The sequence below is a fragment of the Phyllostomus hastatus genome, unplaced genomic scaffold, assembly GCF_019186645.2.
Source record: "Phyllostomus hastatus isolate PE091 unplaced genomic scaffold, TTU_PhHast_1.1 phas_contig_1021, whole genome shotgun sequence".
Classification (NCBI taxonomy): Eukaryota; Metazoa; Chordata; class Mammalia; order Chiroptera; family Phyllostomidae; genus Phyllostomus; species Phyllostomus hastatus.
The window spans coordinates 811,607-829,681 of record NW_025333505.1 but is presented as its reverse complement, the minus strand read 5'-3'; the positions used below and the strand labels follow the sequence as shown (position 1 = coordinate 829,681).

Genomic DNA, 18,075 nt, shown 5'->3' with positions numbered 1-18,075 from the left:
TAAGTTGTTGTTCTTTTCTGGCAAGGCACAAAACCCAAAAGACATTTGAAAAACAAAAACAAAAACTCCCTGTCTTAAGGTCAATTTGGCACCTAATTACAGCAGAAAAATCCCCCCCTCTCCCCCCTGCCCCCGCCCCCCCCCCCAGCAGTACCCAGACGAGCATTCTGTTGAATCCAGTCGGGAGAAGATGCATGCACACAGGGCGGGGACCTGAGAGGGGCCACCTCAGAGTCCCCCCTGCACACCTGACGTGCTCAGTGTGTACGATGATGCCTTCCAGATCCCACTTGGATAAGTCTTGTAGGGGCTGGATATTGAATAATACCCTAATGTCATTTCAGCATCAGTGGAGATGACGTGTGATTTTTCTCCTGCAGTAACGTAACCAGGTAGTCTGCGGTAAGCGCTCTCCCAAGAGTGAGCTACGCCTTCGTCCCCAGCATTAACCACGTTGGTCACGGTGGGGCATTCTCTGAAGGTTTAACTAAAATCGTTTTACTAAAACTTTGTTTAGTTTTTTTTTTAAATCCATCAGCATCCTTGGGTGAGATGGGTGTGTAGCATCCTTTTACTTGTGGGGGGAGGGCGTATTTGGGTTTTGGACTTATGCCAGCGTCATGACAAGGGAGTGGAAGGGACCACCAGCAGGAATGTGGGGGCCTCCCACATTCCCACAGCAGGAATGTGGAGAGCAGTCCCAACGGCCGGGGCGGGCGCTGGGACCTCAGTCCTACAACCGCAAGGGAGTGAGTGTGGGAGCACGTTTTTTCCTGGAGCCTCAGACAAGATCTCAGCCCCACGACACACAGATTTCAGTCCCAGGGCCCCAGTCACACCACGCTGGGCTTCTCTGCTGTTCTCTGACCGGGGAATAACCCCAATAAGTGCCGTCCAAACGTCAATGTGCCAGAATCACCCAGGGACATCAGTGAATACAGATTCAGCAGGCCAGAGACCAGACTGGAAATTCTGCATTCCTAACAAGCTCGTAGGTGAGGTCCACCGGCCACGCTGAGTTACAGGGTGTAACAGCCCCGGACACCACCTGTGCCATGTAACTTCCCAGATGTCACCTCAAAACCACTGGAACCTCCGGCTCTGTTTCCTGGGTGTGTGGGCGTGGCTCTCTCCCTTCCTTTAATGATCCTAGGTTTATTAGGTTCACTTCCTCATCGATGGTGATTTCTCTTACTTTATAGTTTTCTAAAATGTATGCATTTATGCTAGGTTTTCCAATGTATTTCCACAGAGGTGAACAAAATCAGTTTTTGTACTAGTTGAATTTTCTTTCTCTAGAAAATTTCTTAATCTTATTTTTTTATATTATAGGTTTAGGTTTTTCTCCTTTTCTTCTTGATTAGATTTTTTTTCTCAAAGAACCAGTTCTGGGTTAATTTATTAGTTCTATCATTTTTCCTGTTTGCATTTACCACTTGCTTTTTACTTGACTTCTTTAAATTCGTTTAACTGTGTAGCTTGAATGTGTGTCTCGTTTCCATTTGGAGGGGTGGTGTATCACCCTCTTACAGAGGGACATGGGTCACAGTTAACAAATCTCAGCTCTAAGCCCAAAACTCTCCCTTCTGACCCCACCCCCAAGGCCGCGCATTCCACAGGCGATGTCCCGGCATGAATGTTTTTTACTAGGTTTTTACCTAAGGGTCCTGGAAAGACCAGAGGCTCCCACAGCCCCTCCACACCCCGGAAGAACAGAGCTGCCAGGCCTGTGTCTTGCCAAGCGGCGGGGGCCCAGGTGGAGAAACAGGAGGCGAGCCGACCTCTCGGCAGCTCCAGGGAAGGGCAGTGGGGTCGGTTCCCTGCACATGGTCTCGTTCTTCTTCCACGTGCTGCGTCCCAGTCGCTCCAACGTGTCAGGGGGCTGCCCTCGCTCCAGGGTTCTGTTCTTTCAGAACCAGAATGGTTTAACTTTCTGAACCTCCACTGTGAATAAATTAGAAGGGTCACAAACCTCCAGCTCTGGGTCCTTGTTTCCTCCCTGTGTGGGCATCTCTTTCAGTCCCAGTTTCCCTCCACCTCTCTTCCCGCCTGTCAATAGATTCTGAGCACCAAGGAGCGTAGGATGCTCCCCTAATCTTCTCTGTATGCTCACCACCCCACCTGGCGGGGTCCTCAGAGAGGACCTCCCTTGGGGGATGTGCCTGGCCAGCTTTTCCGCTGTGGTCTCCATCCCCTGGGGCTGGGGAAGGGCAGGGAAACACAGGGGTCCGTGTTGCTACGGCAGCTTCTCTGGTGATGGCAGAACCACAGACTCCAGCAAGTCCCGGTACTTGTTCTTGTCTTGTTTTCGTGCGGCAGACATGTTACGAGAGGCCGATGGAAATGAAGTAGGTTTCGGTTATCCACAGATGTGTGTCTGTGCACTACTATTCTTGTGCATGAAGAACACTGTCCAGGCTGGTGGGCACCACCTGCTTCGCCGACTTGCCATTGACAAAGGCTGCCGTGGGAATCTCCGGGTGTGAGTTTTCCCGGGGAATCCCGGCCAGCTGCCGCCTGGAAATGCCAGTTCCGCCTTTGCTGGCCACCAGGGCCCTTGGGTCGCTGGCTATGATTTCTAACGCTGCAGAGACGTTGTTCAGACGAAGCTTAGGCCCGATGGCGTCTGCTCTTCGGGGGGGAGTCACCGAGCAAACAAACACCAGTAACAAGCAGGTGACCGCCGGAGGGCTGTGCCGATGCCCTCCTGCCAGACTGTTCGGGACGGGAAGGACCAGGCGGGTTCTCGATTTCTGCTGCTGTGTTTCCGCCCGGAGGGCTCAGGGGGAAGAGTAAACTCAGCTTTGTGCTAAAGCGGGAATGTCCGTCAAGCCCATGTGAGTGTGGGGGGCGGCGACTTGAAGCACAGAGAGCGAACTGCCCCGAGGTTGCGTCCACTAGTGCTCGGGAGAGACGCAGAGCGGTTTTCAGCAGTGGACGTGGGAACTTCGCCTTTTAACAGACTCGACGCATAGCAACAGGAATGACGGCAGCTTAAACTGTGCACGGCCTCCGTTGCTGAACGCTGTCAGGGCGTCGTTTTGTTTGGCCCACGGTGGCCCTTTATATATGAGAGGACATGGCGAGCCCCGCTTTACAGATGAGGAAAGTGAGACTCAGGGAAAGCGAGTGTCCGCACGCCCTCGGGGAAGGTCGGGGTGGCGGCCGCGCACGGCCCGCCTGCAGACCCCCGACGCTGCGCCCCCTCCCCAGACCCCTGCTGCGCAGCCAGGCCTGGGGACCAGCCGTCTGCGCCCGGCGCCTGCGCAAAGGCACGCGGAGAAGCGCATCGCCGGGTCTACATTTCAGGAGCACCTCCCCCACCCCGCCGCAGCGCTCTCCCCACTCTTCCTTCCCCTGGATGGAAATAATCAGATTTCGATATGCCCAGTTCTTCGTTCTGAACTGTCTCCCGAGCTTCCGCCACCCCGTGAATCTCAAGCAGAACTCTGAAGTCACAGGCACTTTGCACGCCTGTGGGTGACAGTCCTGCTGCTCAGCGCACTTCCCCTTTTTTATTTTTTAATTTGTCTTTTTCCATCCGGACTAAGTCATGTCTAGGACGGCCGGACCCGATTCAGCGTTTTCCACAGTCTGTGGACACGCGCGAGAGGCGGGCCTGTGAGGGGGCCGCCTGGCTCGTGTGGGAAGCAGCAGCCCCGGGGGGAGTTCCTTTGCAGGGAGCACCGGGAAGCTGTAGAAACCTTTTACCTCCCCGGGTTTCTTCGGCAACCGTGCGCCACTCCACCTGCCAACGAGCAAAGACTGTCTCTGGAGATCTGAGGTTAGTTCAGGAAGAGAGCAGTTCCCCAGACAAGGGAAACGCCCGGCGTGGGGGTTGTAGGTCAGTTTTCTGAGGTCAGCCTTCTGGGAAGACAAGACCCGTCTTGGGGTTGGAATTACACGTCTTCGCTTCTGCTAGTGCAGCTGAAAGGAGGATTTCAAAGCACAAGCCCTGCCGGGCAATGATAAAAGACTGACCATATGTGCAGAATTAACTTTCACGGCGCCCTGGCTCTGCTCGCAGCCCCTTTGTAATAGACCGCAGTGTGGGGCCAGGATCAGGTCAGCGGGCGGGATCTGGGTGGAGGCCACCGTGTTCTCGGAAACCCTCCTCATCTGCGTTCTGGTTTCTGAACACTTAGGAAGGAAAGGAGTCAGCTTTACATGCTAATGAAAGAGCAGTTGCAGCAGACGTCCTGTGAGATCAAAGCCGTGTGAGTATGACAGAGCGAGTGGGGGGGGGGGGTGCAGGAGCAAATGCACCGTGGGAACCTGAGGACGCCTTCCGCAGACCGAGAGAGAGGGGCCACAGCAGCAGACTGACTGAGTGTCTTCTCAAATGCGTTCAGTTACTCACTGTGCTCACCTTGGAAGACATAGGCGAGGACGAAAGCAAATCAGCGATACTCACCTGCTTCCAAACCAGGCCAGCTGTGGCCCAGAACTGGCTAGAAACTCACAAAGGGGACGTGAGGGGAGGCCCTTCCTCCCTTGCCTGGCTCCTCGGATGATTAGATGGGCCTCAGGGTGCTCACAAAGGATGAAACCAATCTTTTAACCAGATTTTAGGTGATGAAAAACTTCCTGTAATCGAGCTCCCAAGCCATCAGGTATGGGAGTCCGAAGCCTTTTCCGACCCTTGCCCAGAGCCTGGTGGGGGCCACCTGAGTGGACGCCTGAAGGCAGTAAATAGCTCCCCGGGCTCCTGCAAACGGCCACCTCAGGAACAGCGCCAGCCCTTGACCATGGTCTCGGAGACAACGACAGGGAATGTCTTTGAAGGCCCTCGCACAGTGTTTGGTGGCTCTGACTTCTCACTGTGGTTATTTTCTCAGCCACCCTGCCCTCAGCGAGGGGGGCTGTGTCCCCGACCCAGCGGGCAGCCCGTCCTGGCCAGTGCTGCCTTGCTGTCAGGAGACCGCTCAGCCTCCCGCTGGGCCAGCAGAGCCTCCGTGTCACAGGCTTCGTCCACGTCTCCCACTGTGACCCGGCTCTCGGTCAAGGGATGGACAGTGGCTCTGGCGCTTCTGAAGGTTGGACACCTCCTGGGTAGCCAGCCAGGCGTCGCACCCCAAGCCACTGCGTCTGTCCCGTCATCACACCCCCACCCGTGCAGGAACCAGCGGCCAGGAGACCAGAATTCTTCCCAAAACACAAATCAATGAACTTCAGAAAAATCGACAACACAGCATCGTTCAAAATAGGCCTGTTCTCCCCCGCACCCTGCCCGTGCCTTTGACCCCATCCACGCAGTGGGGCCTCGCGGGTTTTCCCTCCCTGGCGCTCCTGCTGGGGAGCGCGAACTTGTGTTTTGGTTTCAGACCAGGAAGGGCCTCCAGGCAGCTGCCGAGACAGCTGCTTGGCAACCCCCTGGGCTGCTGCTTAGGCCGCCCTTAACACGCGGGAGTAATGGCCTCCCCCCCCCGGCACTGGAAACACAGAAGAACCTCACTCAGAAGTGGAAGCTGAGTTTCTGTCGCAGCTCTCACTGCCCGAAAAAGAAATGGAGCTAAAGGGAGCAGAACTGGGGGTGGTCGGTCATGTAAACCGTTCAAAGCACGCCCGTGACTCTGGAAGAGAAAAAAAGACAAGATTCTCAGAAGGAGTTATTTCATTTCCCTCTCGGACACCAAATTGGATTATAACAGACTCGCCCAAGACCAGCTGGAGCCCTGGACCCCCAAGGGTCTGGTTACAGCCCCGCGGCTCCGAGTGAGGTGCGGTCAAGCACCCTGCAGCCCGGGAGAGACGCGGGTGCCCTTGCCCCGCCCCAGACCAGCCAGTCACAAGCTGCGGTTCAACACCATCCCAGGTGGTCTGTGTGCACCTGGACATTTGAAAGCTCCCAACCCGAACACTCGGGGATCAGTTTATTTGTTTCCTCCTAAAGGCACGTGAGAACCAGGTGCGAGGAGGAGGAAAAAAGAGCCTGAAGAGCCGCCAGCCACCGGGCGCAGGGGCGTCTCCCCCCCACCGCCAGCACCCTCTCTGAGCGGGAGGGGACAGCCCCTGCAGGGCGTCCTTCTGAGGACCATCTGGAAACCACATTGTCCAGCAGAAAAGGGTCCGAATGGTATTATTTCCCAAGTGTATCGTGTCCCCCAGATTTGGGGCCTCTGCATTCCTGCGCTCCCGTTAACGCCAGCACGAATCTGTAACACCCTGTGGCAGAAGTGGAAAGAGGACCGTGGTGGCTCCACGAGGGAAGGACCCACCGCACGCTCAGGGGCCGCCTGCTCTGGACTTCCGAGGCGAGGCGAGGTGAGGCTCGTCATGGGACCTGCAGTCAGGTGCGTGGGAAGGGCCCCGATGAGCCCCGGGACGCGGCAGTGGGGGCCTCGGCACCTGCCGGCTGCGTGGCTGGAGCCTAAATGCTGCCCCGAGTCCCAGCCCCTCGGACACAGAGATGGTCGGTGGGGGGACAAGCCGGCTGTGACAGTCTCTGGTCCTCAAGTGCCCGTGTCGGTATCCGACAAGAGCTTTGGCAGTGGACTCCCGAACGGTCATCACTAACAAGAGAAGAAGCGATTGGCCCGCCGAGGAGCAGGAAGACCGCCCTGTCCAAGGAGAACACGGAGCCCGAGGGCTCGCCTCCGTGTTCACGTCACAGAGTGCAGGGTCTGAGCTCCTATCAGTACTGGGCTGTTTTCTATTAAAGTGCCTGTTTACACTTAACTCAGGCAAGAGAACGTAACGTCAGCCTAGCCTGAGAGCGTCGGTACACCTTTCCCCTGAAAGGCCATTGAGACAACTCAGAAATTGGCTCTAAAAAGAACAGTGGAAGGAGGGAGTCTAATAAAGCAGGTCACTCATTCAGTGTTTTTGCGGAAAAGTTGGCACTGTGTAAACAACCCAGACATATAGCAGACGGCAAGTCCCTTTGTTCTGTTTCTCTTCGCCTCGTGACCTCTTTGGACCGCCGGATCTCGGACACTCACGCAGGCTAACAATGGAAGGTTCTCGTTTAACTCGTCAGAAGCCGAAACCTCACCATCTCTCCCTGCTTTGAAACCGGAATTCTGGCCGGCTGGCTCTCTGCGGAAACTGAGGCGAAGGGTGCACACATGCAGATGCGAGATCGAGGCTCACGTGGGCACGGGCCAGCGTCTGTGGCTCCCTGGGCAGAACCCCGCCGCCCTCCACACCCCCTGCCTGCTGTGCACACAGCCTGCGGCAGCCTCTCTCAACACAAAACAGGAGCTCCTTACATCTTCAGCATCTCAATCGACAGCTCTTTGTTTTCACTGTCTCTTTTCAGGCAGTAGCAAATGCTTAAATCAGTTCAGAAAAATAATTCCCTCCCGTGCCGCTCCAGTGTGGAGGGCGAGGACGCGGCAGGGCAGAACAGAGAAGCAGGGAGGAGCGGAGGCGCGGACCCGCCGTCCAGCCCGACCCCGCCGCCGAGGAGCCAGGCGGCGGTGGAAATCGAATCACAGCTAACAGCGGTTTTGTTGGCGCGTCTCAGATTGTCACTTCAGATGCCGAAGCTCAAGTGGTTTCCATGGAGATACTTTTCTCAAGGAGACGTCAGCTACTGTCTAATTTCTTTGTCCCCGGTGTATGACAACCTAAAGCTTTCAGTGCCTTTTGTTCAGGGTGCGGGGAGCGATGTCAGACCACCTCAGTTCATTTTTACGTGCATCTAAACGTGTGTTTTATTTGCAGTTGGTTCTAGAGTCTGCAATTTTATGTATTCTGAAATGTAACAAATAAGAACCACAACTACCTCATTGATATTCTGTAGTGAAAAAAAAAACACAAGACTTTATTATTTCATCTTCATCATCTACCTGCTCAATGGCACAGGCAAGAAATTGGGGCTAAAGAATTCAAATCCCCTTTTAATATTCTGTTCTGAAAACTGCCTTAGTTCCACTTATTGTACTTAAGCACCTGCCCTGAGACATCTGTTAGTTTTTCACAGTCTGGAGAGGCGATCAGAAGTCACCGTCCGACAAATGTTTCAAAGCCCAGCTGGCGGGCGCTCTGCAGGGTCTCACAAGTGTTTCTGGGACGGTGACCGCCGCTCTCTCTGGGCCGGCTGGGCCCCTGAGGGGTCGGCGTCTGGACCCGGGAGTGCTGGGTTTCTGTCCTTCTGTGACGCCGGTTCAGAGTCCTCAGTTTACCGCACGGTTCCGCTGACACTGCTCTCGTGTGGGATTAGCCTTGGCCGCATAAGTGTCTCTTTCTGCTCAGCTTTTGCAGCCAGAGCCTTTCGGTATCACCGGCCCCCTCAGAGAGCCCCCCAAGCACAGAGAAACAGCGGGGCTGAGTCCGTGGGGTGCTCAGCGATGCCGACCGTCGGAGACGCGTCAGCTGGGTGTTTGCAAGCGGTTCCTGGAGCCAGTTTCTCGGTTCAAGCCCCGGCTCCCCTGTTACCAGTCATGGGGCCTCGGCCACGTTTTTAGCTTCCTGAGTGGGATGCATACGCCCCTCCCACGGGGGGATGGAGTGAGTTAATGCATTAAAGGACTTAAAGCAGGGCCTGACTTGCAGGGGGTGCTGTTATTATTACTTCCTAAACAGCTTGCTCCCAGGACTGAATTCTGTGAGTGCTGACTCTCTGTACCCCACGAGAGAAGGGAAACATGTTCCGGTTGATTCCACCGTGACACACACCTGCTCTGCTGGGCTCTGGGGAGTTCTGTGTGTGACGAAGGTGCAGTCCGTGCGACTGGAGACGAGTTTCCCGTAATTCCAGAATTCAGAGCTTTACTGGTTGTCACATACCAGCACGCCCCCGGCCCCTGGCAGCCACGGTGGTGTACGGCGCCCCACACCTGGGCAGTGGGCTTCAGGGTGGGTCACGGGCACCGCTGCCCCGGCTGCCGGGAGAAGGACACCACACTCGCCGCACCCCCACCCCCCCCACCCCCCGCCCAGCTCGCAGATAGAAGCGTTCCAGACGGACTCTCCTGTGCTTTCCTGGTGAATCCTTCCAGGGAGGAAGCAAAGGGAGGGGCAGCCGCCTTAGAGATGGGGTAAAGCAGCCATGTTTTCAATTCGTTGGTGGGGGAGGGACGTGCCTTCTTACTCGCCCAGTTCTGGTGTCTGACCATTTCGTGGCGTCCGCACAGTTATGGGGAACAGCTCCCCCTAGGCCTGCTCCTACAGACACGTGGGCTGTCACTTCCTTTCTTCCCCCGAACCTGAAGACGGAGGGAGGCGAGAGGAAATGTACGTGCGCCACTGCCGACCGAGCTCTCAGACTGCCCGCACACGGAGGGCGGAGGGAGGCCGCTCTGTGCGTTGAAGAGCAGCCCCGGTCCGTGTCTGCGTGCCCTCCGGTCTGGGACGTGTCTGCCCTCTCTGGGTGAGAAGGGCCGTGGTGCAGTCGTGGGCCCTGCAGCCTGAGCCAGGCTGTTTCGTGAGCAAGTTCGTGGGCGAAGGCTCTCCGATCATCCATTCCTGCAGGGACACGGTCTGTCTGTCCTGAGCTGGGAGGGGGGGCTGGTACAGGAAGCACGGACTACAGGCTAATAGCAACGACCGAGCAAGCAGCAAGGGAGATGAGCAGACACACACACGCTTCTAGGAGACGCCAAATGAGAGCCCTCTGATGCAAGGCTGGTCTTGAGGCTGTTGCTATCTAAGGTCTCGTTTGCACTACTCACTACGTTTCCCAGAACAGGGATCCCGGGGTACTGCAGCGCCACCCAGACTGCCCTGTTCTCCCGGCAAACCTGGGGGTGGGCCGGGGCAGGGAAGCTGGCCGCAGAACGGAGCGTGTGCCGTGGACGCGCTCTGTGGTCTGGGCGCAGGCGTGTTTCTAGGCATCCGTGTCTCTCTGTGTGTGCATTTCCAAGAGGCTTGTGGTATTCAAGAGAAAGGAGGGTTACGATGAAATCATTTGGAAAGTCTCTGTTACAATGGCCATCACTCTGCCTGCCGGAATGAAGTGGATTTGCCACAAGGACGTGAGCACTCTTCACATGCATTCAGACAGCCAGGCCTAAGTGTAAACAAGGCCGTGACCATAGGGACGCTCGTGCAAAAACCAGAAGCCTGCTCGTGCGTTTCATGAGGCCTTCTGCTGTACCCGAGGGTCTCCCACTGATTGTCCTCGGAGGGGAACCGAAGGCTGGTGGACACAGGAGTCGTTGGCAGCCTTTCTGTATCAGAGACGCTCGTCTCGTTTGTTGGGAAGGATGAGGATGCCGCCTTTCTTTTCAAGGGTCGGGGTGAGTGCAGACAGCTGACTTCCAGAATGACGCCAGCGTGCGAGACCACGGTTGAAAGGGGCCTCCACCCAAAGCTGTACACACCTCCTAGCGGACGGGGTGCCGCGGCCCCAGTCACCAGACATCCAGTACGCCCTGCTCTTTGTCCGCGCTGTCTGTCACTGGGGCTGCGGACATGCTGAGGACCGGCCCCTGCCTTTAAGAGGGTGGTGGCTACTGCGTGGGGAGTGACAAGAATTAGGGTGACAGCCACCGAAGAGAGGGCCAGACACGCGCTGGGAGGTGGCGGAGGACAGTTCAGGGAGGAGGGGAGGTGTGATGGACGGGGGGGGGGGGCACACCAGGCGGAGAGAGCCACGCACGAGAGCAGAGGCAGGTCGCCCGGAGCCCCAGGAAAGCGCGTGGCTAGAACTCTGCGTGGGGAGGGGGCTCCCTGGGGGAAGAGGTGGGAGGAGCTCCCGCCCAAGGGAGGCCTCGCTCCTTTTGCCAGAGAGTCCGACTTCATACCAGAGGCCGTCCTGGGGTGTGTTTAATGTTCCCCGCCAGCCCTTGTCGCTCTCCTTGGGTCATCTCAGGCCACACCCACGCCCTCCGTGGCTGTTAGGTCGGCGACTTCAAGGGAGCCAGGGGGAGGCCCCTCAGCAGCTCTCCGAATCTGCATTTCCTGCCGTTTTGTGGATGCAGAGCCCTAAAGCAGGCTCCGGAGAAGAGAGACACTCTGCTGTGTTCTACCATCAACGTGACCTGCAGCAGAAAGGCAAACCGTTTTTCCCCTAGTTGTGTGGGTATCACACATCATCACACAGTGACCACTATGAATTTCCATCCCTCTCCTTAATGCGTTTGGAAGGTCCGTATTATTTAAAGGAGGACAGGAGATTTCCGTGTTTTTTCAAAAGCAACCGAGAACTAGGACCCTACTCACAAAACACCCAAAGGTCTAGTAAGTGGGCCTCTCCACCCGGGTGTCCTGTGGACACCTCAAGCTCAGTGTGTCCAAATCAAAGCAAACGTTTCCCCCCTAAAAGAGGCTGTTCCTCTCATGGGCCCCGCCCACCCTGGCTGACCGAGGCTGGTCCCTCCACAGCCCACCCGGCGCCCCACCTGTGTCACTAGACTGAGGACTGGACCAGCTAAAACCATCAAACGACACCAGAAAGTCTCTTCCACGTCCCCCAGCTAAAGACTGGGAGCAGCGTGGACAGTCCGGGGACGCTGAGTTCAGCTCTCTGTCGTTGGTACCTTCCCTAGTGTCTGTGGTTCTGACCCCGTCGACAGGTTTGAATGGTGCCGGCAGCTGAACTAATCTGGGATATGGTGCATCTGGAAAGGAAATCTCCTGGGCCTAAGTCAGAATTTCAAGCCCAAGAGAGAAAGGATCAAATGGCCTATGCTGGTGGGACCCAGGGTCTCCCTTGGGGCACAGTTTTTTAGGGCACAGGAGGAGAAAGGACTCTGCCTAATTTGGGTTGTTATCTTGGGGTCCTTGGGCGTCCGTAGCTCCAGAAATAAACCAGCCTTAGAAAACCCAAGTCCTTAGCAAGATACTCCCTGAATCCCCACACAAACCTATTCCATCAGCGTGTATGCTTTTAACTATGTCAAATAACTGCTTTACATATTTTGATATTAATGAGTGCCGTTCATTAGCCGTGGTTCTTGTTAGACTCAGATAATCCACCACAGGAGATGCTGCCACTGTTGGAAGATTTACCGGAAAGGGTAACTTCCCAAGCGGAAGCCCAGCAAATACGAAATCATCGTTGAAGTTAAATTAACTTGTGGAAATAAATAATAGATACTCTCCTGACCCATAGGTCAGGCTTCAGGATCTGTTTGCCTTTCGCCAGCTTTAAATTTACTTTATCTGAGACAAACGTCTAAGCTCCGTGCAACTGATTCCTATTTTTTTTATAATAGGGGAAGGAAGAGAGTATTTATTACGCCATTGACAGTCTTCTCACCGTCATGAACTATTACCCCCTTATAAAGCATTCCTGAAGCATAGTGTTCTATCAGAGCCATGTAAAACATTAATACCGAGAGGTGATGACTTTTTAAACGAATGCTGTCCATTGTAAACAGCTCGTCTGTAAGCATAGCCAAGGCCACCGGTTGTGAGTGGGGCGAAAGGGGACAGGGGGCCGGTGCAGCCGAGCCGAAGAGAACGCACGGCGATGCGCGGGCTCGTCCGTCCGTCAGTGGGACTGAGCAGGCAGCGGGGCAGTGTGAGGCTCTCTGCGGTCCCCTCCGAGGGCAGGGCAGTGCGTGGGGCTCGTGCGGGGGAAGCCAGCAGGGGCGCAGGCGGGATGCTGGGGTCCTTGGGAAGCAGTGACCAGAGGGTCCGTCTGAAACGGAGACCTCGTTTGGGGAAGCAGGGAGGAAAGACTCCTGCGGAGAGACAGGTGTCAGATCACTCGGGATCAACGGGATACCTCGCCCTCCTACCTGACTTTTCATTTCTTTCCCCGCAGCCAGTGCTGACTTTCCGTACAACCCAGGTCAAGGCCAGGCCATACGAAATGGAGTCAACAGGAACTCGGCCATCATTGGAGGTAGGTGACGCAGAGAACGGGCTTTCGGGTGGCCCCTCCCCTGTGGGAGGCAGTCGTTTTCGAGTGGATCATACTCTGGGGGGAGAAAGCGAGTTGTCTAAGCTTTTGTGACTCGTTTGCTGTTTAAATACGGCTCCAGACTGCGAGGTGCGGACGTGGCCAAGCGGTGGCGGTCAGCGTGGCCTGGCTGCTTTCTAGTGCGGACTCGTAAAAGAGTGGCAGTGGGGAGCTGGCCAGCCTCTCACCTGGAAGGAGGCGGCTGAGGCCATAGCCAGGACGGACACTCCTGTCTTCCCGCCTGTCTCTCGTGACCCCTCCTCTCTCGCCCCAGATGGTCCAGCATAGCTCACCGCGAAAATGGGAAGGGCTGTGCCGGTCTGGTTTAGGGTGTCCAGTGTACCCCAGTCCTTTCTGAGCACGGCTGCTGCAGAGTACCTGGACCCCCTGGCACCGCCCTCACGTTCGGATCAGCACCGAGAACCCCGCTGCCCTCCCTTGCCTCCCTCTCCCCCGGCCGCTGCCTTAGTTCACAGACGTGTCTCTGTCTCTCTGAGTGTAGCATGCATAGATACGTCTTATGTATAAGTAAGACGGCATTGTGTGTGTGTGTGTGTGTGTGTGTGTGTGTGTGTGTAGTGCTGCTTAGTCACAGTTCCAAAGCTTGGTATACTCCTTATCTCATTGTCCTTTGCTTTATTAAGATTGACTTACCGTATTTGGTGGACTATAAGATGCACCCCCCACACACCAAATTTGGGAGGAATCATGGTTGTTAATGCTGCTGTTGAGTTCTGTTTACATTTACATTGGTGAAATATTATGTTATTCATGATATCAAATATTTTATCACATTTTTTGCTCTAAATTTTTTTTTCCTATTTTCCTCCTGTAAAACCTAGGCGCATCTTATAGTCCAAAAAATGCGTTATTGAAGTAGAACAGGTCAGTGATTCTGACACTCGCACGCCCCTGACCACCACAACGGAGGTGCAGGGCGTCTCTTTCCACGAAAAGCTCTCCCACGCCCGTCTGTGGCCCATCCTTCCCCATGCCCTCCCCCCCCAGGCAAGGCGGCCCCTGGGTTGCTCCTGCTCGCACAGATTACTTCTGCCTCTGTCGGAGTCGCGTGTGAGTGGAGTTGCACAGCCCGCGTGTGGTCTGCTGTGCCTCACCTCTTCGTCCGCATGGCGTTTCTGAGATTTCTGAGATCTGCCACGTTGTTGCATATCGCTAGTTTGTTACTTTAGTTCCCGAGTTGTATCCACTTCACGAATGTACCACAGTTTGTTTCATCTACTCCTGCATCAGTAGATGTTTAGTTTGTTTCCAGATTTGGGCTATTTTGAGTAAAGCTGCTATGAATATTCTTATACAGATCTTGTAAGAACATAAGTTTTTTTTTTTTGGTACATTCTAGGAGTACAATTGCTGTGTGTTATAGACAGTGGACATTTAACTTTATAAGAAAATGCCATTTAGTTTTCCAAGATGATCGGACCATTTTACATTCCCATAATCAGTATCCAAAAGGTTAAGTTTCTCCACAATCTCTTCAGCACTTGGTATTGTCAATTTTCTTAATTTCAGCACTTGGTATTGTCAATTTTCTTAATTTTAGCCCCAATGGTATCTCATTGCGGTTTCAATGTGCAACTATCTGATGACTAGTAATGATGAACATCTTTTCGTATACATATTGTCATCCGTAAATCTTTTGTGAAGTGTGTGTCTAAATCGTTCTCCATGAAAAGATTGTTGGATTGTTTGACTTCCTGCTATTTAGTTGCAAGAGTTCTTTTTATATTCAGGATACAAGTTATTTGTCAGGCATATGTATTGTGAATATTTTCTCCTAGTCCATGACTTGCCTTTTCATTTTCTCAGTGGTATTTTTTGAAAAGCAGGAGATGTTAACTTTGATAAAGTCCAATTTTTCTAATCTTTTTATAGTTTATTTTTTTTAATTCTAAGAAATCTGCCTACCCAAAGGTTGTGAAGATTTTCTTCTATTTTACTATGTTTTATAGCTTTAGTTTTATTATTGAGTTTACAGTCACTTTGAGTTGATGTTTGTACATAGTGTGAGATAAAGGTCAAAGTCATCATTTTCCAAATAAATATCTAGTTAGTCCAAGACCATTTGTTGAAAAAGACAAGATAATTTCCTTGGAACTTTTGGCAAAAATCAGTAACCACATGACATGTATCTATTTTGTGAACTCTCTATTCTGTTTGTTTGTTTTTTTAATCTATATAACTTTCCCTAATCAGTACCATGCTTATTTAATATCTGTATCTTTATAGTAAGTCTTGAAACAAGCCATATAAGTTCTCCAATTATTTCTTTTTTCCAAAATTATTTTGGCTATCCTAAGTCCTTTGCTTTGCCATATAAAATTTATAAACAGCTTAGAAAATTTATAATCAACTTATAAATTTCTACCAAAAAAATGTTTGCTGTGATTTCCATCGTGATTGCATTAGAGCTACAAACGAACATCTTGGCAATATTGACCTTGAACATGGTACATCCATCCATTTATTTAGGTCCTTAGTTCCTCCCAGCAAGGTCCTGTGGTTTTCAGTGCACAGTCTGGAGCGACTTTATTCAATTTGTTCTATTATAAATAGTATTATTTTTTTACTTTTATTTTCCTAGTCTTTCTTGTTCCTATGTAAAAATACGGTTGAATGTTATGTATTGATTTTGTTTCCTGTGACTTTGCTAAATTCACTGTTAGTTCTGACATTTTTTTATTCCTGAGAGTTTTCTACATAGATAAGCATGTCATCTGAGAAAAAAGAGAGTTTTTACTTCTTCCCAATCTGTACTCTTTTTCTTTCTTTTTCTTGTCATATTGCACAGGCTAGGACTTCCAGTGCAGTTGTGGATAAAAGTGTTGACAGCTGACATTCTTGCATTTTTCTGTATTTTAGGAAGAGTGTTTTTAGCCTTTCACCATTCAGGAGGATGGTAGCTATGGGTTTCTCACAGATCCCTTTGTCAGCCTGAGATCATTCCCTCCTATGGATAGTTCTCTGAGAGGTTCGATGGTGAATGGGTGAAGTTCGTCATATGCTTCTTCTGCATCTTTGGAGATGATCATATGTTTTTATCTCTCCTTTATTTGTCTAATGTAGTAAACTACATTGCTTTATTTTGTAATATTAAACCCATCTTGCATTCCTAGAATTAACACCACTTTGTCGCAATATATTCCTTTTACCTATTGTTGGGTTTCATTTGCTAAAACTTCTTTAAAGAGGAACAATGCTCGACAGTTTTCTGTTTTCATAATGTGTCTGGTTTTGGTGTCGGGACAACACTGGCCTCATAAAATGACTTGGGAAGGATTCCCTCCTCCTCTAGCTGAAGAAAGATATGTTGGATTAGCATTAGTTGCTTAGGTCAAGTTTGTTGATAGTATTTTTTTTAGGCCATCTGTATTCTTACTGATTTTCTGTTTAATTGTTCTACCAATTGCTGAGAGAAGAATGTGGAAACCTCCGAGTGTGATTGTGAATGGGTCTAATTCTCCTTCCAGTCCTGTCAGGTGTGGGAGTCGGTTTTGAGTGTTTGTGGGAGACGGCAGGTTCTGGGGGAACCGTGGTGAGGTGGGGGGGAGTAGGGGGAGATGCGAGATTTGTTGAACCTGTCCCCTGTCCTGTCTCCCCGCCAGGCGTCATCGCTGTGGTGATCTTCACCATCCTCTGCACCTTGGTCTTCCTCATCCGGTACATGTTCCGCCACAAAGGGACCTACCACACCAACGAAGCGAAGGGGGCGGAGTCGGCGGAGAGCGCGGACGCCGCCATCATGAACAACGACCCCAACTTCACAGAGACCATTGACGAGAGCAAAAAGGAGTGGCTCATCTGAGCGGTGGCTCTCGGGCGGCGGGGGAGGGCGGGGGCGGGGAGGGGAGCCAGAGCACCCTGCTTCATACTCCTGGGCACACCCTTTCCAGTGTCAGCACAAGTTGGGGGAGGCAAGCAACAGAAAACTCTCGAGACTGATCGCCACACACAGACGCACACACACAAAAGTAATACTTTTTAATATTTCTTTATAGCTGAGTTTTCCCTTCTGTATCAAAAAAAAATAATACAAAAATGCTTTTAGAGTTTTAGCAACGGCTGACGTTTGTAGGTGATACCTGTTTTATTGTGTGTGTGTTTAGAGGTGTTCTGAGAACCCGCGGTAACAGGGCAAGTTTTCTACGTTTTTAGGAGCCCTCGGGAGGTGGGTATTTTTTCCGAGGAAAGCTGATGCACAGAGACATGGCCTCCGGCGCTCCCTTCCTTTTGCACAGAGTCGGCCGCTAGTGGGCTGCTGCGGTTACCAGCTCACGTCATCCACTGTTTTGTTTGGTGTCCTGTAAACTGGAGAGGGAAGGAAAGGGGCGAAGAGAACCTGCCGTCCACCAGTTCTCAAAGAGACCGCAATCTCCGCCGGGCTCCCGAGAGCTCCTGCCTGCAGCAGGCGGAGGAGGAAGGTGTGTGCAGCTGTCGGGCCGGCGCCAACGCCGACACCACGGAGAGGAGCCTGGAGTGCCAGGGCGAGCGCTTCCCTGCCCGGGGCGTCGGTTTCATCCTCCATCGAATTCTGCGGGATCGCGTTGTTCCATGTCCGTGGTCTTAGACCCGTTCAGTATCTGGACCTGCCACTGGCGACCAACTGTTGTGAAAAAGATTTCTTCTCGGCTTTACCTGCAACGTACCGGGTCACCGTCCACAGGCGTGTGAGCAGCTCACGGGGGCGTTCGAGCCGGGTGTCGCGACCCGTTGGCTCTGTTTCTCTCGTGGCCGTGGCAAGAGTGTTGACACCCCCTGGTGGATGCATGAAGTAGGTACTCCTCGTTTTGCTTTAAGTCTCTAGTTTTTAAGTCCCTGTGACAACATTGCACACAGTGACCGGACACACCACGATAAGGCCAAGTCATGACTGCTATTATTATTGTTTATGTTCTCTGGAGTCATCGGGGGGAAAACACTGCCGTGTTCTACGTCACCTGCTCCTGGATTGTTGCATCTGCAGTGGACACGCTGCTTTGGTGCTGCATCCTCTCTGGCAGACGCGTCTGGAGCTCGGGTCCAGCGCCACCCTGGTCGCCGGCCGTTGCTTCTCAGAGGACGCACCTGTCTGGTCGGTCACCCCTCCGTTCGATCAGGAATCTTGACCAACTCATCTCGACAAATAACTCGTTTGTTTTATTTTAAAAAATAACAGACAGTGTGTAAACCAATGGGACAAAGCTCCCATTGGCACATCCAAAAAATAATTTCATTTATTTAATAAAAGATTGCATCAAAGTTATTTCTAGAATAACTACCAT

The 18,075-nt window shown here is 52.6% G+C and overlaps 1 protein-coding gene across 1 annotated transcript in view; it reads left to right on the top strand.

Moving 5' to 3' along the window:
- The window catches only part of CNTNAP2 (contactin associated protein 2), a 1,612,013-nt gene extending 1,595,392 nt beyond the window's left edge, over window positions 1–16,621 (top strand). Inside the window, exons 23-24 of the mRNA XM_045834058.1 lie at window positions 12,659–12,739; window positions 16,420–16,621. Of these exons, the coding sequence (XP_045690014.1) occupies window positions 12,659–12,739; window positions 16,420–16,619 (281 nt within the window). The 3' untranslated portion in view covers window positions 16,620–16,621. The remainder of the gene's footprint in view (window positions 1–12,658; window positions 12,740–16,419) is intronic.
- Window positions 16,622–18,075: the final 1,454 nt, after the last annotated feature.